Consider the following 23,299-nt stretch of genomic DNA (forward strand, 5'->3'; position numbering starts at 1 on the left):
AAAATCATTTTGGCCGCAGCAACAACTCCAGCTGCAGTTGACCTTAAGATGGAAGCAAACATTCACTTCATTCAAAGCGAATATCACCAGTTACACCATCAACATACCCGTGAGGAAGTCTCTGATCTTCATGATGAAATCTTTGAGCTTCTTGTTGTTGTTTTCAAAGTGGTCCTTGTTCTTCTGCGCTTTCTCCAGCGTGTTCACCGCCTGGTTCTTCACATCCTGTGTTAGAGCGGCTATGTCCCGGAGCTGGAGACGGGGGAAACCGAGATGTCAACAGAGAAGCTTCACACTTTATCGTCTCCGGTCATGTCAGATGACTTCTCTTCAGTAAAAATTGACCTTTCTCGCCACGCCCTGCAGCTCCTCGCTGGCAGCGTTCAGACCGTCGGTGGCGTTCCTGGCGAGACTCAGTGCCCCGACAGAAGTGCTCACTGTCCCGTTGCATCCCTCTCCCCCGCACGCGGGATTTCCCCGATCGTCGCGGCAACCGGCGCCTCCGCACTGGCTGTCCGGGCAACTACCGTTGACACTGGCATTGCTGTGACCGCCACATACCTGGAGGGAGAGACGGAGCATTGTCATTCACAGGAAATGGTTCAGGTCAATGGAATAAGAACATACACTCAAATACACTCAAAATAATAAAAGATGGGGCTATAACAATTCATGTATAGTTCTAGCTGGTACTGATACATTATTTATGTAATTACAAAATATGCCATATCAACCATATTATATGTGATGCAGTCTGTTGTTTATATATATATATATATATATATATATATATATATATATATATATATATATATATATATATATGTATATATGAATCAATAACAGATAAATAACTATCCTTTTCCTTTGTACTCAACAACTAATACATTGATCTGTTCCGAGAAGACTTCCTTCTTAAAAATAATCGGCAATTTAAATGTATTCTCAAATATTTCTCTTTGATTCTGCACAGTAGAGAAACACAGTACAAAACATAATACTTTGTTTATTAGATCCACCTCAAGATGAAAACAGAAAAGGAAATAAAGTAAAGCCCCAGCAGCTCCTACCTTGTGGCTGAGGTGATGGACCTTCTTGTCCAGGTCGTGGGCTTTCTGCTGCAGCTCGTTTAACGACTTGTTCTGAGCAGCCAGATCACGGAGGAAGTTGTCTCTAGTGGCGTCCAGCAGGACCTCAGTGACGCCGCGGGTTTTTTTGGACTGTTCCACAGGACTGAGAGGACCCGACACTGAAGCGTTGCATTTCTCCTCCGCCTTCACTGACTCCTGATAGTACTTCTTCACTTTCTCAAACTGATCTGTGAGGAAGCAGGCACAGGCGTAGTTTCATGTATAATATCAGAATCTCTTTCACAATATTCTATTCTGTAAATCTGTATGACTTTTTCAAGGCCACAGAGAGGAAAATGTGACAGGAGTGAAAGCTGAAGCTAGCTTTGTATCACATTAGCTTTAGCTGTGTTTGTATACTGTATACATGAGGTTTTTTAAAGCTTCACTCTCTTGATGGAGTTTGCTACCTGCAAACCCTGAGGTGAGGTAGTCATCTAGCAGGCGCTGTTTGTGAGCCACAGTTGTGTTGAAGTCCCTCAGCTCTCTCTCCAGGTCGCTCAGTGTGCGTCTCAGTGCCCTTTCTTCTTCTGCGGTTGTATTGAGCTCTCGGGTGACGGCCATCAGACGCCCGTCGGTCAGGGCGATCTCAGCCCTGGAACACACACAGAGCAGGATTTTAATAACCAGGAGACAAATCATCCTGACCAACCTCAGCGAACATCCAACCACTACGTGACATCATCACCTGAGGTCATCGATGCTCTGTCCAATCAGCTGGTGGATCCTGTCGCTGTCCTCCGCGCTGATCAGGTGCTGCACTTCCTTCAGCTTCCTCTCCAGATCTCTGATTCGCGTGTCCCCGACTACCGGCGTGACCCCGCTCTCCAGGATCTTCTGCGCGGTGTACTGGATGTGTTCCAGGTCCCGTTTAATCTGGCACACCGCATCGTCCCACAGCTGGAAGCACGGGTGACACTGGACACACTTGGGGAAGTCGCCAGTGAAGCCGCGAGCACATTCGTGGCAGCGCTTTCCCGCTGTGCCCTCCCTGCACTCGCACGCCCCCGTTAACCGGTCGCACTGGGCCATCTCTGAGCCCAGCGGATGGCAGTTACACTCTGAGTGGGAGGAGGGAGGAGGGGAGAGAAGAAAGACAGGGTCAAAAAAAATGGTCGGCAGGTCCAAAGACAAGATCTTTAGCTTTTATTATGTTATGTATGGTTTACACAGGCCTCTGTGTTGTCACAAGATGAGTTACCTTGACACTGCACCAGCGGGTCTCCCCAGTGGAACTGCTCACACTCGGTGCACTGTTTACCTCCGAAGCCTGGATGACAGTGGCACTGTCCTGTGAACTGTGGAACACAGATTGACAACAATTGAAAGACAGATCAGAATATAGTTTTGCTTTTTTGCGTTATCCATTTCCGGGCTTTCGGAGGACTTTGCGCTCCCTCACCATGTTGCAGTGACTCCCCAGGGCGTTTTGCGGGTCGCAGCTGCAGGGCTCACAGCCTCGGTCCTGACCGTAGTTCCAGTTGTTCGCAGCGCACTGGTCACAGTTATGGCCGGCCACTTTTTCCCTGCAAGTGCAGGCTCCGGTCTGCCGGTCACAGTGGCACTGTCCGTCACTGCAAGCGGACTGGATGGTGCCGGCAGTCACACAGGTACAGCCTGAGGAGAGAGACAGATATTCAGTCCCCAGACGGAGAGAACGCAGTTCCATCACAAATTGCTCACTTTTTAGTTTGTTTTGATCTGAGGCTGCCTGTATCAAAAATAAGAGCCAATCAGCTCTTTGATCGGGCGACAGCCAGACGCTTCCCATCATGCCCTGGGTCTTACATTCGGTGGAGAGCAGCTGAGGCGCCTGGCTCTAAAAACTGCGGTCGCCTCGCTCTCGTGAGGTTATCGTTGACCACGTGTGCATGACGTCGGACGGAGTGATCCATTGTGCAAAGGACTGGCTCGATTCAAACAAGCCTGCTCACTCAATGCCCTCACCTGGTCTACTCCATTCTCTCATTAGTCCCTCAGTATTTATATCAGTCCACTTGCTCTTGGTCCCTGACAGATTGTCTTGTGTGTTACTGCCAAGCGCTCCAGCTTTTTTTTTGGTTTCTAAATCGGATCTGCCCGTTTGGTCCTTGGACTTGGAAATATAATTTTTCTCTTCAAACAAGCTGGGAGCACGGGAGCAAAGCAATGTACTGGTGTGGAGCAACAAAAAGTATTGTTCAATATTATTAGCTGAAATGTATGTTATATTTAGGATATGTTCATCACACTACCTTGCCGTCAGACAGCCCTTTCCAACTGGGCTCTGAAGCTGATATCTATGCTCTCTTCCAAGCCACATGACTCCTTTGACAAAGTCATTCTACCTTGGAGAACACGGGAGTTGCTGGTATACTGCTGCATCGATCATTTAGTTAGTTTGTGTTGTTGAGTGGCTTTGGTGTTTTAAAGGATGAGTTTGGATTCACCAAAGTCAAACAACAGCACAAACAAACGAATCCATCGAGCAGCGCTACACCAACACCTGCTGTGTTCTGGGAGGTGAAATGACTTGTTTTCAATGCTTTGAACAGAGCAGTTCCCCTTCAGAGAGGGCTGCATGACGGTAAGGTAAAGAGGTGAAAATATTCTAGATATACCCTCCATATAAACAGATATCGATTTAGCTGCTGTCCACAGCAATACATTGCTTTGCTCCTGTGTCAATTCTCCACATACACTGACTATAGATGAGTACCTCTGATACACCGTCCACAACTACAAGAAACCAAAGTAGGCAAGACAATAACATTTGCGTTAATATCACTCACGTCTGCAGTCGTGGGCCAACGCGTTGCCATAGTAACCGTGTTGACAGTGGGCACAGGACGGACCGTCGGTGTGGTGCTGGCACTTGAGGCATCGGCCGGTCCTGGGGTCACACGACTCGGGGTCCTGGGTGTCTATGTTGCCGTTGCACGTGCACGGGAGGCACTGCCCGCCGGGTTGCTCCGGGTTACCGTAGTAACCAGGGGCACACTGGTCACAGCGGGGCCCTGGGGGAGAAAAGGGAGAACATGGCACAACAGTTAGCGTCAAGACTGCTTTACACTGACGTGAGACCAGTAGGTATTGAATATTTCAGGGTAGAATCAGCCACAGTTTCGATGATTCAATCAGACAAGGCCAGCTGACCTGCAGAGGAGTCAAAAGTGATCAACAAATATGAGACAAAGTGTACGTCCCTGCAGTGTGGTAGCTTACCTGTGAAGCCTTGTTTGCAGTTGCAGATGATCTGGTTGGAGGTGTGGTCAGCTTGACAGGAGTCCCCGTTAAAGTGGTCTGAGCCGGGGTTACCAGGGCAGGGGCAGGGTCGACAGTGCTCCCCTGAGCCAAGCACCGGGTTTCCGAAGAACCCATCCACACAACTGTTATGAATACGAGAGGCATTTACCGTCAGTCTGGTAACCAGCGAGGGACGGAGTAAAGTTGAGTCTGACACGGAGCGACTCCTTACCGCTCACAGAGGTGTCCCGCTGTGAAGTCCCTGCAGCCTCTGCACTCCCCGGTGCGGGGGTCACAGATGTCCACGTGGCCGTTACACTGGCAGGGGCTGCAGCTGGGGAAGCCCCACTGGCCCGGTTGGCAGTCTGAGCACTGACGCCCAGTGGCTCCCGGCCTGCACTGGCACTGGCCTGATACTGGATCACACTGGTGGCTCGACGAGCCCTCTGAGTGGCAGTCACAGGCTGGACGGGACGAGGCATTAAAGGGATTTATTCAGTGTTTTTTTATAGAATACACTGAACTTGGTAAGTGACGAGTGTTCTTCTTGGACATGTGTTCACGGTTTTTTTCAACATCAGCACATCAGCACACAGAACTACACAGTAGTGTGTCTCTTTCACTGGAACCGAACACCACACACTCCACAGTTCAGCTCAACGGTTCATCAAATCTCAAATCGTTTACCTGAAAAATGGCGACTACTCTGTTTTTTCACTGTAGACCAAACCAATTTGCTCTTTTGGCTTTAAATTGCACGTGGCACTTTCACTTCTCTTTGGATGAAATGAGATTGTAATATAAAAATATAATTTTCTGCTTCATCATCTGGCAACTTTAGAAATTCACTACAGTATAAGGGACTAAAAACATGCAGATACTGTAAGTCCTACGCGCTCCACCAAAGACAATATTAAGTTCTACATTTATCATTTCAGGAACAATTTAGCCCCAAAATGATTATTTCAATTACTCACCCCATGTTACCTTAAATTCTTTAAGAAAACTTTGTTTTTCTCGCATGCCTCCACAGTAAATGGAGAAAACTCTTGATGAACGGAAGTAAATGGCAGCAGCCAGCAACAGCAAAGCTACATCAACACGTTTGTGTACAAATGCTCACACAAATCCAAATTCTTCTTTATTCATTCGTATACATTCACCCAAAGCATGTGGATCTTAGCTAAAACCTTACTATTTATAACATAACAGTGTTGAAAGTTTTACTGACATTCATCAAGAATTTTTTCCGTTTTTGGATTCTTCATTCAGCGTGGAGGGATGCGGGAAAAACACAGTGCAGAACGCATTCGACACACAACATTCTGCCAGAATCTGGTTTACAGAATTGAGACATCAACAAAGTTACATCAGCAACAAAATGTCGCTTTGGTTTGACTTGTTTTCGGACAAATGGGGTTGGGTAGAGGTGTTATCGTGTGACAGACTTTGCTGATCAGAGCGCAGACTCACCAGTGCAGCCGTTCACTCCGAAGCCATAGGTTCCCGGGGCACACTGGTCACAGCGCCGACCCATCACGTTGGCTTTACAGCGACACTGACCTCCCACCTTGTCGCACTCACCGCTGAGCGAGCCCTGAGGGTCACACTGACAGGCTGCATACGACAAATACAACACAACACAGAAAACATCAGCCAGTCATTCTTATCTAAAAAGCCATATTTGAACACAATACGGTCTAAATCTGTGCTTGTTTTACGTGTTTCTGTATCTACTCACACAGAGCGCCGTCGTGAATGATGGATGAAATGCTACAGATGAGTTTGGAGCACATCTCGGCCAGGACGGGCATCGGTGTGATCATGAAGGAATCCAGACACATGTACCGAATCATCTCCTCCCGCCGATGCTCTGCCTCGGGCTCGGTACCTTGGAACCCGGGAAGCTCCGTGTATTTGGGGATCAGAACCAGCTATTGAAAAGCAAAAGTTTAAAAAAGTAAAGGATTAAACTCTCGTTAGAGGATATAACCTTTCTAGAAATGTGCTGTACATTGAGAGAAAATGATGATGAATTAAAGGAGGACAGACAAATGCTGCACCTCCAAAATCTGTTTCATGTTTAAATGACTTTAATGTATTTGAAAGAGCTCTAAAGGAACTTTTTATTGACAATCAATTACTGACTGATGCCAAGCCTAAATAAATTCAACAATTGTAATACCTCACCACTAGGGGGAAACCTTGTGGTGTGAAGCCTTTAGGAACAGGGGCTCTTATAGTGGAACCAGGAAGGTTTAGCTCACTGATGGAGCCAGAGCCACGGCAGACAACTCGCTGAAGACATGGTGATGTCAAAAAGACTACTGCTACCCAGGAAGTATTCAGATCCTTTACTTATTAAGTCAGACTTCTAAAACCACACTGTAACAAGTAAAAGTCCTGTAGTGAGAATGTTACTTTAGTAAAAGTACAATCAGGAAAATGTGCTTAAAACTAGAAGTAAAAGTACTCAATGCAGAGGCATGACCCCTGTGTTATACTGTGATACAATATGTTATATCATGACAATATTATTGCTCATGCATTCATGTAAAAGCAGGATTTAACTGCTACAGCTGGTTGAGGTGGAGCTCACTGATCTATTTTGTATCAGACTGCAACAAAAGATTATTTTCATTAAAGATTAGTCTGATGATCATTTTCTCTCAATCAATTGATTGTTTTGGTGAAAATAGTGATAAATGTCCTCACGGTCCAAAGTGAAATCCAAACAATTAAAAATTAATTAAAAACATATTTTAATTATTAATACAAAAGCAGAAAATATTCAAAAACATAAAATGTTTTTACATGAAAAATGACTGAAAAGATTATCAAGTTAGTTGGCGATACATTTTCTTTCAATAATCGATTATCCGACTTAAGGTTCCCGCTGCACTTGTGCATTTAGTTGGGTAAGCTCATACTCTCTTTGTAATATGCAAACATCTTAACTTGTAAAGTAACTGGAAACTAAACCTGTCACATAATTGTAGTAAAGTAGAAAGTCTATTTCCCTCTGAAATGTACTGGAGTAGAAGTATAAAGAGGCATGAAAATGGAAAATTTCAAGGAAAGTACAAAAACCTCACATTTGTACTTAAAAGCAATTCTTTAGTAAAAGTACTTATTCCACCACTACTGCAGCCTTTCAAACAGACGTGGATGTGGATGATGAGGGATGCAGGCTGACAGTTAGCTCACCGAGTCGATCAGAATGAAGGCAGTGAGATGTCTGTGTGAGACGCCGTGGCGCTGGAACCTGATCGCAACCACGTAACGATTACTGGGCTCGAAGCAGAACGGCCGGGGCATCTGGATGTATCTGGACAAACATGGTACACACAAAACACTTCACGCATACATACATGTCAAATTTAACTGATGCCAACCCTAGCTGAAATATGAAATATGTTTCACAACAGAAACACAATATAAAAAAGACAACTACCGATTCAAAAAATATATTTCTTGGTTTTGAGAGTTAAACATTGAGTTTTTAAGTTGACAGAAATATTACATTTCAACTGGGTATCTGTTGACTCAGACGTTTTTGGTGGTAGGTTGTTTCCTACTTCCATATGTGACTAGACTAGACTCCCCCTCTACCTGCGTTTAGCTCCGACCCCTCTGTCTGTGTTTTGGGCTCACTTCGCTAATTGGTTTTGGCTGATGGACCAACCACAGAAGAGGACGGGAGGCAAGCCAAGGTCCGCTGAGAGCGAGATCCGGGACGGGTCTGACCTCTTAGTTCCAGATCAGTTCAGCCTCTGAAAGGCTTTTCAGCAGATTACAGCTCAACAGTCTCAGTGTTATGCCCCCCCCCCCTGTTTTTTATCCTATATCCTTATTTTTGCCTCCTTAAATTCAAGAATATCAAGAATAATTAACACTTAATCTGCAGTAACTTTTCTGATGTGTTGACTTTGCAACAGTGCAATAAGCTTTTCATATCGGAAGATCAACGTGACGTAAATAAGGCGCTGTAAAGATTTCAATGTAATGATCTTACTGTTCAAGCAGATTAAATGACTCTATTAACGAGCCTTATGGACAACAGAGCAACGTGAGAACAGTCAACAGTAAGTGTGACTCAGATTAAAAATGAAAATGTATAATGCAAGAAATATGATGATCTATGAACCAAAAAGAACATTTATCATTGGACGGATGGTGATTAAAAGGATCAGAAAAGTAATTGAAATTCATCCTGTAGTTAAGATGAATGTTAAAACTGCAGGTTATAGTGGACAGTCAGATGACACATGTATATCTCCCAAGGGTTGCAATAGTCCGGGAATATGCAATGTGGAAAACTTCCATGAGAATTGACAGAAATGAATCTTACATTGGGAATGTTGGTGGTTCTGTGTTATGCTCAAGGAGGATTTGATTCTCTAAAGATAAGGGAAAGGTTCAATGAACCAGGACCAGTGTTTGAGGTTACATATACTTCCTCTCTGCTCGTCTTCAACAGGTCTCCTCATTGTTCCCCGCTCTAAACGTACAGTAAACGGAGCCGCTGCCTTCCTTCCATATCACGGTCGCGTATTGTTACACAGGCTTTCTGGTATGTTTGCCTTCCTATCACTGCATCAACAGTAACAAATACCGCAGGGCACCGTGAATACAAACACAGGCCTGACTCGTACAAGCCGGGGCAGGTTCAAGTGACAACAATGATGCAATTCTTCCTGAGCAATGCAACAACACAAACTCTATCAACACCTGGGCTGCTCCAACAAACCCTATACTCTTCTCTCTCACACACACACACACACACACTTGCTCATATACGAGTTTTGATACCTGTTCCGGTGCGGCAGGGTCACTGTGTAGAGCTGTTCAGTTGGTAGGAGGTTTCCACACCGGAGACTGGACGGCAGCTGTACAGATGTAATACTCACTGTAGCCTCCCAGTCCTCTGTGGACTACACACACACACACACACACACAAGCCTTAGTTGAAAAGACCATCAATAATTAGACATAAGAGATTTAGATGAATCTTGCAGGTCGCGGTGATGTCACACACCTCAGGTTCGTAGCGGATCATGATGTCGTACTCCATGGCGTAGGGGATGTTGTCGATAGTCAGCACCAGGCCGGCGCCGTCTTTGACGCGGGCGAAGCCAGGTCCTGTCCACGTCACCATGTGGCTGGGAGTGTGCTCTCTGTGAACGGTCTTCACATCCGGCTAAGAGAGAAAGACAAATCCCACAAGAATTACTGTCTTTGTTTCCACCACTTTATCCTTTACTTTCCCTCACCGACCTGACTTTCTACTTCCTTTAGGTCGACAGCTGTGTGCTCTCTATCAGAGGTTTGTGGAATAGGAAAGTCTAATGAAGCAGCTTCAATGAAGATTAGAGCTGCTTTTAGATCATCAATCACGAATTCAAGTTTAATTCGTACTGGAAAGTTTTGTTTGGATATCAAGTCATACAGTTTTTGTTTTATTAACTTTGATTCTCCGGTATCTCGTCAAACCATAAGTGAAATCAGAGAGTCATTCAAAACAAATATCCTACTGTCTGTTGAAGCTGGCGGATACGTCTCAGTGCTGCCCGATGTTGCTGTGAGTTGGAGGTGCGACGGTGACGGCGGTGCCTCCTCAGCTGGTTGCTCAGGTGCTGAACACAGTCGGTCTCTGCCTGAGGACGGACTTTGCCCTGAGAGGAAAGGAGACGAGACGATTGGAGAGGAGATGAAACGATAGAACAGGAGAAGGTTTTGTCCCTATATTGATTCATTGCAGGGAGACACCAGATCACTGTCACATCATCAGTTCAGCCAATAAATAAAAGCAACTCATCCGAGCACATAAAAATATCCACTTATCATAAATGAACAATCAGCTCCCAATCCCCCCTCCCCCACAGAGCATAAAACCCCACCAACAGCCCAAATTGAAGACAATAGGAGAGGAGAGGAGAGGAGAAGGAAGGGGAGGAGAGGAAACAAGAGGATAGGAGACGACAGGAGAGGAGACAACACTTGTGACTACACACAGGGGTTCATCCTGGCCAGCTTTCTTGTTCTGAAAACACAATGAGCCACGCTGTGCTACGCTTGCCGGAGCGTGACAGAGAGTCAGGCTGTGTTTTTCTGCGTGTGTGTTGTTAGTAAGTGTGTGTGCTGCGCGGTAATAACTCGTTTTGACAGTTTGGCATCTGTGCCACTGTCTGGTGTTTTTATGGGTCACTTCAGCCGTGGAGTTTAAATTCTGTACAGAAATGCAGGATTTAAACTCCAGCGTAATCTGTACTGGACAGCCTCATATGTCAAAGATGCAATCTCCTCTCGCTCAGTGTCTTGCACTGCTGCCCTTTGTCTCATAACATTCTGTATTTGCCTTTTTTCCCCTCACATTCCTGCAGCCGTGACGATGTAAGTGTAAGTGGATTGTCTGAGCTTGCCCGAAGGGGCTGAATGGGGAAGTGGAGGGGGGCAGGGGGTATCCTTAAGAGTGGAGAGGACGGAGGTGGGTGGAGGGCGGTGAAGGAGACTGACAGAGGCGGTAAAGAATGTGAGAAAGCGGGGTGGACGGAGATGGAAGAGGACAGATAAATAGTGATCAGTAGACTGATGAGATGAGTCAGTGACAGCAGGAACAGGCCTGTGGAGGTCTCTCTGCTGTAACAGGCTGGATGTTTGGACCTCAACGACAATACTAATACAATTCAGTGATTTAAGTAAATATTCCGTTACTGGTTTAACAGGTTGATCAACTCGCACTGCCTCACTTTACACAAACTGTTCTCAAATGTTGTGCAAAGTGATTCCAAATAACCAAAGGTTAATATTGCGGACATGGATAAAGAAACATGGGATCAAGAGTGATGCATTTCCCTTTCGCTACAGCTGTTGTTTCATTGTGTCAGAAACATCTTTAATCGTCTAATACGGAACCTGTGTACTGTTGGCTGACTGATGGTTTTTGTTGTTGCTAATGTCTTGTTTTTTACTGGGTTTTTCTCCTTTTTTTAAATCCGTTTATGGTTGCGTTAATTAAAGTCTTGTAAGCTGTTATTTTTTACAAACGTCTTTGTATGAAGGGAATATACACCTGCTTACGTTTTATGACTGCTCTGATGACGCAATTGTATGTTCATGCACAACCCAACGAACTAAGTAAATAAAAAAAAATAAATAAAAACAACATTTAGGAAAAGCTAAGCAGAGACCCAATATTAAAGGACTTGTTCAGCTACACTGAATCTCAGCAGTGCGCTCACCGGCAGAGCAGCGCCACCGGGCGAGTGTCCGGTGGCGTCCTCGGCCTCGTATTTGTAGTAGTCCAGCGGAGCGCAGAAATACCCGGGCTGAACCTCTGAACACTGTCGGCCAATCAGATGCCTCCTGCAGTCACACTGGCCGTTATCCATCATGCACCTGAAGTCACGGACAGAGGCACACTTTAGACTTGCGAAGCACAACATGTCTCTTACTAACAAGCATATAGACGTATACATGCAATTCTATCAAATCTATACCTGTTGTTGAAGGCTCCACCGAAGTCACAGTCACATGATCGGCAGCCGGCCAGGTCGTTACTCAGCCCCCAGTACTCAGGCTACAGGGATGGAAATAAATCTTACTCTCTAAACTGTGTCCTTGCACAGCTTATATAGGTGTTAGTTTGTAATATGCTCCTTTATCAATGCCACCAAGATGTTTATATGCAACCCTTGGCTGATGACAAGAACACCTCCACTTCCAAACTGAGCTGTGACTTTGATTGCAAGTACGGCTGGGCGATAATTCAATATGATAATTTATCGTCTTTTAATGGAGTTGTATGGTGATGAAGACAAATATCGAGATATCGTAATACACAATTGTGTCGTCAAAATTGATAATAACGAGCCCATACTCACTTATGTTTCTCAGAAAATCTGATCCAGCTCAGTTCAATCAAACTATTGTCTTCATCTGATGACTCTCACTTGTGTGCATGCAAGTAAACATGGTCAGTGTGTAGCTGGGAATATATATTTATTTTTGCGCCATAATTTCACTTGTTCATTTTGCACTAAAGTTCATAATTAACTGAGAAAATACTTTTCATCTGTCAAGTATTTATTTCACACAGGAGTAAAGCTTCACTATGTGGTTATTATATATGCACTATTTATTCATGGAACTACCAGAAAGCATGCTATGCTAAGCTTTAACAGCCAAACAGCCTGACTCTGTGTAGTCTCTGCACCGTTGGGAATTAACAGAAACGTGCATGAGGTTTTCATCTGAAAGCCAAAATTAGCAACAAAGTTTTATAAGAGGAACAGTCACTAACCAGACACTGGTTGCAGTAGCGACCAGTGACGTATCTTTTGCAGGAGCAGTCCCCACTGATCTGGTCGCAAGGAGCCCCCATCATGATGATGCCGCGAGGGTCACAGTTGCAAGCTGATGACACACACACACACACACACACACACACACACACACACACACACATACACACACATAGAATAAGAAGTGGGAGATGTGCTATTCACAGATCTTGATGCACATTATGTGGTTTTGTATTCCAAAAACACTGTTAATCCATTTTCATCTCTGTTCAAACACGAAGCGTTTCCAGCGGCAGACAAACACACACACACACACGTACGCTGACAGCCCAGCGGGTCGTTCTGGCTCAGTCCATAGTAACCCTCCTTGCAGTCGTCGCAGCGCGTGCCTTTCACCTGGGCTTTGCAGCGACACTGGCCAGCGATCATCCCCATGTCCAGGTCGGTGTGACTGTCACACACTCCTCCTTCCAGTGATCCGACTGGGTCACAGTCACAGGCTGGAGGTCATAGGTCGGATTGAGAGCGTAAGTTAAGAGGGGAAAAAAACAAGTTGACATACTACATGTCAATGGGAAACTTTAAATAGACGGAGAAGAAGAGAGCAATGAGGAAACCCCTTTGAGAAGGTTTTAGCTTCAAGGCTCACTGGCTGGCACATTTTTACCAAAATTTTCAGAGAAAATAAAAAATGTTTCCACTCAGCACTGGGGTTGATTTAGATGCCATTTATTGCAGTTCAGTTCTACAGCGGACAACTCCACATAACGGCTGCGAAACGCTTTGTTCAAAAGAGCAAAAGACTCACCAACACAGACTCGCGGGTCCCTGATATCCCTAACGGGGTCTTGGTAGTAGAAGGGCTGGCACGTCTCACAGTTGCGTCCCATGGTGTTGTGCTCACAGTCGTCACACACCCCTCCGCTGATGTTGCCCGTGGCCAAATACACCGCCATATCAAAGTGGCACAGGCTAGAGTGGCTGTTACAGTTGCACTCTGGAGGCACAAGCGAGGAATTGAACGAGACTAATTAGACTGAGATGAAACATTCCCTTGATTATAAGAGGTAACCGCAATTTCCTCACTAGCAGTTGTTCAACATCACATCAGCTTTTCTCATCCTCAACACTTTAAACTTTGCTTTTCTCAAGGAGGCAAAAATCTACAGTCCTGATAGTGATACCTGGGATTTGGTTATCGGCCGATATCGAGTACCGATCTGATACCAGTGATCAATTAATAAGCTGTATGCTGTGTGTGTGTGTTCCCACCTCTGCAGGTGTGCGGGTTCTCCACCTCCGCTGGTCTCCATGGCAGGTCGTGGTGGAAATGTTGGCAGCGCTCGCAGTTTAGGCCCTCTGTATTGTGTTTGCATACACAGCGGCCGTGGATCTGGGCATTCACAATGCAGAAAAAATGATGAGCAGAGAACTTAATGAAGGCTGAAAAGATAAGACGAGATTCTACTTGTCTTTTATGCAACATCTTTCTGTTAATTCCTCTGCACATGTGGCGATGATGAAAAACATTTTTCTCGCGGCAGCCCGCTAGCTCACCATGCCGTTCTCCCGGACGTCCACCCCCGGCACCGGGGCGCACTCTGATGCGTGTCCGTAACAGAAGCAGCTCCCTCTCACCACCAGCTCATAGATGGCGTAGTAGTATTTCTGCAGGACGTCGAAGCGTCGGTCCAGCAGGTCGTCTCCCAGAGTGTTTAGCTTGGTGAAGTTGATGCGCAGGTTGGTGATGCGCAGAAGTTCTGTAACGGAGAAAAACTGTTTAATTATGGTTGATTTGTGAAGTTGACCCATTTCATTACAAAAGTGGAATTTCTTTGGAAGCACAAATGTTTTAATGACTTTAAAAGCAGTATTGCTGTCAATACTTCCTTCTTGTGTCACCTTATCATAACACTATTGTGTGCTGCTAATAACAGTGTTTGTGAGTTTAAAGTGTCCACTGGCCTTGGATGTCCAAGCTGTAGGGGTCTTTCACATGAATGGCAGGATCCAAAACCTTATAAATGACCTTGAATACAGAAGAGAATTTTCACATTAGATTCTGAGTGAAATGAACACGTGTGCAAAGGCAGATCTGAGCTGGAAAGAGATTCGGTATATCAGCTTCACTTAATAAATTGATGTTATTATGAGAAAATCAGAGTCACATTCCCATTGTCACTTGGATTTCATGAACATCAGTGAGTTTAGATACGTATTTACACTTCTGTTTGCTTCGTGGCAACTTCATCTATTCTTTCTAGCAAGACAGTCATCTTCTTACAATTTATTTTTAAAAGTTATAGTCCACAATATTTTCATTAAAAGGAAGATTCGCCTCCGTTTATGTGGATGTCCAATCAGCGTGAGACAGTTTTGTGACGGAGAAAGGGCTCGTGTGTCACATAGGGTAGGGGAAGTCACAAAGAATTGAGAGGTGGACTGATGCATTGTTGGATTTGGTCTTTTTGTGGGATTTGAATGTTAAAAACATTTGAAATATTACCAGCCTCATGTTTTGACTGTGAACAACACACTCTCTCCTCCCAGTCTAACTTGTCTCTACCACTACTGCTACCAGCGCCTCCTCTACTTCTCACCTCTCCATTAGTGGAGGGTTCGATGTCGGAGTAGCGCTCCTCGCAGATGACGTCGTTGATGTGGTGCAGTCCGTTGGCGGAGATGCCAGGAAAGGTCTTGGTGCAGTTTGAGGAGAAGTAGCGGTAGGGGCGCCACGTGCGGCCAAAATCAGCCGAGCGCTCGATGATCATGGCTGCAGGCCGGAACGTCTGAGGGGCAAAAGAGAGAAAATCTGTCATTTTTCACTTCATCTGCACATGAGGCTTCTTTTTATGGACTTCATGAGACAAATCTTGGACATTTGTGATCACATGACAGCACTTTGTCAGGATGATTTATTTGGACCTTTTGTTTCATGTTGGCCTTACAGTAAGATGATGGAATCCATTTTCTGAGTGTACACAACAAACACACACCTAGTGACGCATGGAAGTTTGTCCAAACGTGCAAATGGGTGCTCGTACCTTGAACTTCATGATGAGATGAGTGAAGTGGAATTCAGCCTCCAGGTTCAGTCGGATGCCGACACTCTCCTGTCCTGTGGAGGAAACAGCCGTCTCTCAGTGTCAGAACACAAACCATCGTTCTTTGCATGTTTGTCTCTCCTTCAAGAAATACCAAAGTCTTCCAATGTCATCACTATGAGGTCATAGGTCTCATGTCACTCCTCTCAACAGAATATGTTTTGATAGTGACTTCATTATTTTTGCTAAATCCCTGTGAAGTGTGTACGTTTTTTTACCATCAGGATTTAATGACAACAACACAACAAGAAGAACAAAAATATTCCTCATAGACTCTCCAACATGCAATGAGCACAATAGTGTACCGGTATGTTACAGAGCAAATACACACACACCGTTGACAGACTGCCACCAGGTGTCTCCACTGCTGTCCATGAGGTAGATCACGTTTTCGATGCGGTGGCTGTGTCTGTGGCGGTACGGGTCGTAGCGATGCTGGGAGTTACACTCGAAGCACTTGTCGGACTCCTGTCGAGGCAGAAAACACACATTTGCTATCGACATGAGCCGTTTCCTCATATGTTTTACACATGCTGATGGAGCACTTTTAGTGTGGATGTTGTGCTACATATGAAACAATATTTTTTTAAAGTGCACACAGTGCGTGTGCAAATTGTGTCTCGTACATGTTGTAGCAATTATTGTAAACAGGAGGCCCGCAGGCCTCATACGACATATGAATGAATTCAGGAAAAGTGGTGTGAAAAATTCTGGCCCTTGGGCAAATGTACAGTGTCAGTCAAGCCGCTGTAATAGAGCTGTTTCCTCAGATCAGGGATTTCATCCGTCAAGCCGAAATAATGCGGGTAATGTGTTCCTGTGTGTGAATGGGAAGAAAAGCCAGAGGGGACTGGATTGTGTGTCCACTGGGAGACAAGATTAAAACAGAAGAATGGTTGGAGGGAGAGAAGCAAAGAGTCAAATTAGGGGAGGGAGAAAGGAGGGGCACAAGAGAGGAAGACAGACAGCGGGGGAGATGGAGGTAAGTGTGAGGACGAGGATAACGGGCCAAAGAAAAGAGTCTAGCAGCTCTGTGAGGCTGTAATTAGACACAGCGCTTTAAGCAAAATACTAGTGACAATGTCAACAAGCTGTTGTTTAGCAGGTACAATGTTTACCATGTTGAGTGTGTTAGCATGCAAACTACAGCTGTGGCTGATGGGAATATCATTAGTTTTGCAGATATTTGGCCTTCAACCAAAGTATTGGAAAAATAATCTGGTGCTGGATAAAAAGTCGGGGGATCGTCGACGTTCCTACATTTCATCCTGAGGGGAACATGAACGTCTGTACTACATTTCATGGCAATCCATCCAATATTTGTTGAGACATTTCAATAAAAAAACAAAAATTTCAACCCTGTGGTGGTGCAAAAACAAAAGTCACGGGATCACCAGAGTCATCAGGCTTCTTCCTCTTGGGAACAAAAATGTCAGTGCAACATTTTGGGCCGATCCATCCAGTGGATGTTGAGATATTTTACTGGAAAAGTGAACACTTACCAACTGACCTGATGATGGCGTTAGATTAATGGTCTGGGGATCACCAAAGGTATTACAATTCATCCTGAGGGGATCTTGAACAGCAAAATGTCAAGGCAATTAATTCATTTAACAGTTGAGATATTTCACTTAAACTAAAAATGTTCACGCCATGGACACACTTTAGAAAAAGTCAGCAGATCAAAAGTTAGCAGGATACATCCTCTGGGGACCATGACTGTACAAACGTTCAATCAATCTCATATTTGCTGAGATGTTTAGACCAAAGTGCTATCCCAAGAGCTATGCTGCTAGCGTGGCTAACAATCTATAATCTTGAACAGGAGCTCAGTCGATGACAGTAAGTTGTAAATCGATGAAATAAATATACAACAATTTAGCAATACCGGGTCAACAGCAGATATACACAAACATCAAAACCTCTGTGCATGCTAGTGGGTAACCAGAGCATCTACAGCATATACAGATGCAACTCAGGATCCTGTTTGAAAGCATACACAACAAAAGAATTAAGAGAGCTCAGAACAAATTATTACACGGGATTACACGGCTAAATCTGATTCTACTCTTACAAGTCTGTGCTTGTGCCATCTCGAATGATGACTTGCAGACCGAGCAGAGCTCAGAATTCTGTCGCCAATATGCTTCCAGAAATATGAGAAAGGGATGCAATAAGGGCACGGTAAGGCACAGCCATGAATGGATGGGGAAGACGAAGGGACGCATGGAGAGAATATGCAGTTAGCTGACGACATTGAGGAGGCAGAGGACAGAGGAAGGGGAGCAAGAGCTCGAAAGGCAGAGGGCATGGGAAAGATACGAGAATTTGGGGGAACTAGGCCAAGAGCAAGAGCTTGAATCTTGAGGGGTGTACTAGAAAAAGTTGGAAAGGGTGGTTCGAGAAAGGAAGGGGCAGGTGAGAGAGGTGGGTATGCAGCGGAGAGGGGTCCCAACGGCACAGCGGGGGTGTAGGACAAAGAAGGGAGATGCTGAGAGAGGGTAGAAGGGGGTGCGTTTGAGAGAGCGCCAATGAAGAGAGGGGGGGGGGGGTGAGGGTAAGTTGGCACAGAGAAACAGTGGATTCCACGGCAGCAGTTCTTAATTAGGTTGTTGTCAAGGGTGATTAAGCCGCTAACAACAACACGGCTGTTAAAGAGACTCGGCCGAGAATTGAAAAGAAATGCCTTAAGTGTGCTAGAAGTGGCGTGCGTGTGTGTGTGTGTGTGTGTGTGTGTGTGTGTGTGTGTGTGTGTGTGTGTGTGTGTGTGTGTGTGTGGGCGTGTGTGTGTGGGTGTGTGTGTGTGTGTGTGCGTGTGCGTGCGTGCGTGCGGATGTGAGTGACCACGGGCGCACATACACCCACTTGTAAATGAGTAGGAGAATTTTCCACGCATGCTTGCCTTCTTCACCTAGCCTCCCTAATCCCAGCACAAATCTGGCCAAACCCTGATCCCGGAGCCCGGCTGCTGCAAAAGGACATTCCTTACTACACAGTAGCAGGTCCATCTCAACGCAATGTGCCATCTTTGGAGAGCCTTTGTGTAGCAGCGGTGTTACAGTATTCGCTGCAGCTTTAAGTTAAGATCCAAGAGCAAGATTTCAGGTATTTCTAAAGGACATTTCTTTCTGGCATCCTCCGTTTCCTCTGCCTGTATAGCATGGAGCTCAGCAGTTTATTACTATTTCAATGTATTAGGAAGATGTATGTTATGCAGTAAACAGTCAACATGTAAACATGGCCAAAACATGGAGGCCGCCTATATATCTTGATGAATCGTATCATCAATGTGGTATTTTAGTGTATTCTCATCACATTGACAGTCCCAGCTGTAGTAAAGAGGAGTAGAAGACATTCATTTGCATTGCTATGCATTTGATTATAGTGATAATGATGATATTGTCTTTAAAATTCAGATTACATAATGCATCTCCATTTACTCTGTAATGGTAATAGGTTTACTAACAATGGATTCATATTCCTGAGCTTGGTACCTTCCAAAGGAGACGCGACTACTAAAATGCAAATACGCCTTATAGTTGTGGAGTTAGTTTAAAGTTATTTTAAGTTTAAGGTCAGATGTACAGTACACACAAGTAAAATGAGAATGATTCTTCTCTGTCAATGAATCCGTAGTTTCAGTTTCAGTTGGTGTTTGGTATGAGCTTGGGTGGCTTTAAGACCCTCCCGCCCTCCTCTGAGCTCTTATTTATCTCGCATTAGTCAAGCCTGGTCAGCTCAGCTATAAGGCTTTCTGCTCCAACAATGCACTGATGTACCGGTAAGTCTGATGTTGATTTTAAAACACTTCTTTGTCGCACTACGATGGCGGTACACCCCACCTCCCTCATTCAGTGTGCTTTGCACCTCAGTTACAGCTCTGAAACAGACATCTCACGGCCCAAAATGTTTGGTGTGGGCCTCTAAAGTAGCTCCTGACAGACCAGCAGTGGTCCTCACCTGGATTTATGTTACAACAGGTTGTCACCATATCCTGCCCCGTCCTATAGCAGAGGGCCTCTCACCAATCAGACAATGTCAATCATGTTCACCTGGAAGTTGACACTGTTGGATACTCCTGCCCTGAGGCAATGGAAGTGCAGGTACAAACACGTAGATGCATAGAAAATGCATATAGAGAGGAAGGGGCACGTCAACGTAATGGCGAGCATGTCAGGAGTTGTGTCACATGGGGGCAGAAACAACTACAAGAGCTGCATACTGTCGAGGTGAAGAAGAAGTATACATCACACATGTATACTGGGGGTGTGATGCAGTATCTATAGCTGTATCTGTTTGGTCCTTTCAAAATATAAAATGTAGATTGATGAGGGAGGATTTGTGCCTAAACCCCAACTTTAGAAAAAAGGAGAAAAGTCTAAACTGAGTCCGATGCCGCGTTTCCACATCATCGTACGTTACGGCTCTACTCAACTCGACTCTCTTTTTTGTACCATCTCGGTCACACTTCCAAGCAAACTGAGTCGAAAACATTTCAAATCACTGATTGGTCAGAGAGAGTCGTCACTAGCTCAATCATGCACAAAACCGACATTTTGAAACAGCCAAGCTACCGTCAATAGAGAGCGTAATTTGTTTCATCACTAGACTACGACGCACATTTGACGCTCCGCTCTGTGGTTGCCAATGACAGGATCCAGTGTCTCGCGTCAGTTTCACTAGCATTGTTACGGCGATCAGCTGAGAATCCTGCCTTCACTGAGATGGTGCTATCCGCAGTAGAAAACAAAATAGAGAAAAGGACCGGGCACCAAAAGTGAGTTGAGTCGAGCCGAACCACGTGGTAGAAATGAGGCACCTGGACCAACTGTTAATGGTCCAGGTGGAAACAAATTGTGAAACTGGAACAGAAAGAAGTCAGAAGTGCATCGGGTCATTTTGCAGGAATTTTAGTGAAAAACTGAAGGTTGTGTCTATTATGGGAGGAGGCCAAGATGAACGTAAACCGGATTTGAAGTGTCTATTAAAAAAAAAAGAGAAGGCTAATAACAAAGATCTGCAAAACTCACATTTTGTATGTACTTTTAAGACAGTCCCTAACTTCAGATTGTCCTTTTCCCAATGAATGACAGAGAAAGAGATGAAGTGAGAGAGCTGAAGGGAGTGTGTGTGTGTGTGCGTGTGCGTGTGTGTGTGACTAAGGTGTGTCTAACATGTGTCTACACCTAAGCCTGATATTGAAAGGCGGGGTAGTGTCGGGGGGGGGGTAGCTTGTTCATGGAAACCTTGCTCCAAACAAACAGACAGATGAACAAATGAAGATGGAAGAGTGGAGACTGAAGCATGAGGATGGATGAGTGCATGAGAGAGTGAACAAACACACCCTCCCTTGCATTAACTGGGTGGGATGTATTATAAAGGGTGTGAGAGAGAGAGCGAGAGAGAGAGAGAGAGAGAGAGAGAGAGAGAGAGAGAGAGAGAGAGAGGGAAACAGGCAGGTGGGAGAGTCAAGTTGAGAGTTTATGACTTTTATTATACCAATGAAAAATACCAACTGTGGAAAAAATATAAGTGAATCACAGCCTACAATGTGATGGGTGCTTGTGAGGGAAGAAATGGGATGTGTATGATCAACCCGTCATTAGCAGGAAGGTGCTCATGGAAAATCCCAGTCATCTGTGTTTCACCTCAACTGTGTGCTCATGTGTGTCCTGACCTGCAGGTGGCTGACGATGCAGTATTGCTCCGGCCCGGTCAGGCCGCAAGTAGAGGTGGCGGTTAGGTTGACGGCTCGTCCAATCAGGAGGTTTCCTGTCGCAGGGTAACAACTTCCCTCCATGCAGCCGTGAGGGCCTGATGGGAGCTCCTGCCCAGACGCTGCCCTGAGAGCTGCAAGTGAAACGGTACATGGTAAATGGACTTGTACTTGCACAGCAACTTTCTAGTCTTTCGACAACTGAAAGCCCTTCAACACTACACGTCACTCACCCATTCATACAGTGATGGCAGAGAGAGTTCCGTCATCTCCGTTCATTCCAATGGACCTTTTTTTTTTTTACAGCAATGGCGGCTCATGGAGCCTCTCCATAGTTCCCTGAAGTTAGCAGTGTGTACTAGCAGCGCCATAGAGTTGCAGCTGAACTGAGCGTTCGTCTTGGACTTGTAACAGGTAAGACGTTTAAAGAAAGAGATTTTCGGTTAGCACCACACCTGAATAAAATGTGCATGAAAGCATGTTCGTGGATTCTCCACCACTAAATTAGTAGATTTAGAGAATGTTAGCAGATAACAGATTAAGCTAGTGAGAACCATACTGGATACAGTTAGCAACACGTAACGGTAAACACGGCAAGAACAGCCTATGTATTGTCAATTCTGATTGGACATTATATCAAACGTCGTGTAGTTAGAGGGATAAAGGCTTCGAAACAAGATTTTGTTGCAAGATAGGGGGATTTAAATATATTTTATTCGCTAAATATAACATTGGGGCATGTGACTGTAGAGTTGTGGACGTAGGTGATGAAATGAGCATATAAGTGTTAAGAGTATGAGCCATTATAATAAAGTATAAAATAAATAAATAATAAGGAAGGATATTTGAGCACCAAACAAGAAGCAGCATCAGTGATGCAGGGCTCCATAAGAAATTTAATTTTAAACATATTTGCAACTTGACATCATCATGCTTCTGCTTTACATCCATTGAGCCTTGTAGATAGTTAGACTGCTTCTGCTTCTATCCTGTCTGACAGTCACAACGAGTGCATCAGTCATTAAGATTCCTTTGGTCCTCAGATACCAGAGGATTACTATATCCACCATTCATTAAAAACATGGTAGAAAATGTATCTAATCTGAATATTGAAACATCTTCTCCTCCCTCACCCTGACCATCAAGCATTTAGAACTTCTCTTCAAAGGGCTCTGTATTAAAGGCACTGTTCTGCCTTTGGCAACACTTAAAAGCTGTGAAAGAGATTCAATTCCAGGTAACCACAGCATCTCCACTACTCGCCGCTCATATCCGCCTGCACTTCATTTAAGAGTGTTTCCCAGCACTTGCCACTGTGGAACAAGCTGATAAAAAAAGTTAAATGTTCCCTAGAATGAAAAATCTGCCAGTCAAATACTTTATACATTAGTTTATTGCAGATGTATCGTATCATACAGAATAAGTCAGCATATAAGCAAGAAAATGTAGCAGAGAAATGCTAAAGAAATGTTTACAGTCCTTCACCCTCGGCATGCTTTAAATTGGGAGGCTGTGCTCCGGGTGTCTGCAGATTAAGATAAAATGAAGACCTTGTAGATGTTCCCAACTCCAATCGTAAATAGTCTGGACCAAGACAACATTGTTTTGGCTCCGCCGTGGTGGCGGGATTATACATGATTCTGTATAACTGTGTTTTAATCTCTATATGTATACATATAAATATACCGTACTTTTCGGACTATAAGCCGCTACTTTTTCCCCCACGCTTTGAGACTGCGGCTTATGAATGAATGAATTTTATTTATATCGCGCTTTTCACAGACAGTAGTATCACAAAGTGCTTAACAGAGCAGACATTTA

The 23,299-nt window shown here is 44.7% G+C and overlaps 1 protein-coding gene across 1 annotated transcript in view; it reads right to left on the minus strand.

Annotated features, from left to right (window-relative positions):
- lamb2l (laminin, beta 2-like) overlaps nucleotides 1–23,299 on the minus strand; it is a 52,347-nt gene that overhangs the window by 2,800 nt on the left and 26,248 nt on the right. The window contains exons 3-30 of the mRNA XM_079273740.1: nucleotides 21,440–21,612; nucleotides 16,098–16,230; nucleotides 15,703–15,776; nucleotides 15,259–15,447; nucleotides 14,624–14,687; nucleotides 14,216–14,418; nucleotides 13,931–14,051; nucleotides 13,467–13,655; nucleotides 12,979–13,158; nucleotides 12,658–12,770; nucleotides 11,855–11,934; nucleotides 11,597–11,753; nucleotides 9,890–10,030; nucleotides 9,394–9,555; nucleotides 9,168–9,289; nucleotides 7,563–7,683; nucleotides 6,097–6,289; nucleotides 5,829–5,972; nucleotides 4,588–4,819; nucleotides 4,335–4,498; nucleotides 3,902–4,126; nucleotides 2,533–2,747; nucleotides 2,332–2,428; nucleotides 1,819–2,191; nucleotides 1,541–1,725; nucleotides 1,071–1,318; nucleotides 346–561; nucleotides 108–252 (exon numbers count right to left, since the gene is read on the minus strand). Of these exons, the coding sequence (XP_079129866.1) occupies nucleotides 108–252; nucleotides 346–561; nucleotides 1,071–1,318; nucleotides 1,541–1,725; nucleotides 1,819–2,191; nucleotides 2,332–2,428; nucleotides 2,533–2,747; nucleotides 3,902–4,126; nucleotides 4,335–4,498; nucleotides 4,588–4,819; nucleotides 5,829–5,972; nucleotides 6,097–6,289; nucleotides 7,563–7,683; nucleotides 9,168–9,289; nucleotides 9,394–9,555; nucleotides 9,890–10,030; nucleotides 11,597–11,753; nucleotides 11,855–11,934; nucleotides 12,658–12,770; nucleotides 12,979–13,158; nucleotides 13,467–13,655; nucleotides 13,931–14,051; nucleotides 14,216–14,418; nucleotides 14,624–14,687; nucleotides 15,259–15,447; nucleotides 15,703–15,776; nucleotides 16,098–16,230; nucleotides 21,440–21,612 (4,659 nt within the window). The remainder of the gene's footprint in view (nucleotides 1–107; nucleotides 253–345; nucleotides 562–1,070; nucleotides 1,319–1,540; nucleotides 1,726–1,818; nucleotides 2,192–2,331; nucleotides 2,429–2,532; nucleotides 2,748–3,901; nucleotides 4,127–4,334; nucleotides 4,499–4,587; nucleotides 4,820–5,828; nucleotides 5,973–6,096; nucleotides 6,290–7,562; nucleotides 7,684–9,167; nucleotides 9,290–9,393; nucleotides 9,556–9,889; nucleotides 10,031–11,596; nucleotides 11,754–11,854; nucleotides 11,935–12,657; nucleotides 12,771–12,978; nucleotides 13,159–13,466; nucleotides 13,656–13,930; nucleotides 14,052–14,215; nucleotides 14,419–14,623; nucleotides 14,688–15,258; nucleotides 15,448–15,702; nucleotides 15,777–16,097; nucleotides 16,231–21,439; nucleotides 21,613–23,299) is intronic.

This window comes from Melanostigma gelatinosum (genome assembly GCF_949748355.1).
Source record: "Melanostigma gelatinosum genome assembly, chromosome: 8".
Taxonomy (NCBI): domain Eukaryota; kingdom Metazoa; phylum Chordata; class Actinopteri; order Perciformes; family Zoarcidae; genus Melanostigma; species Melanostigma gelatinosum.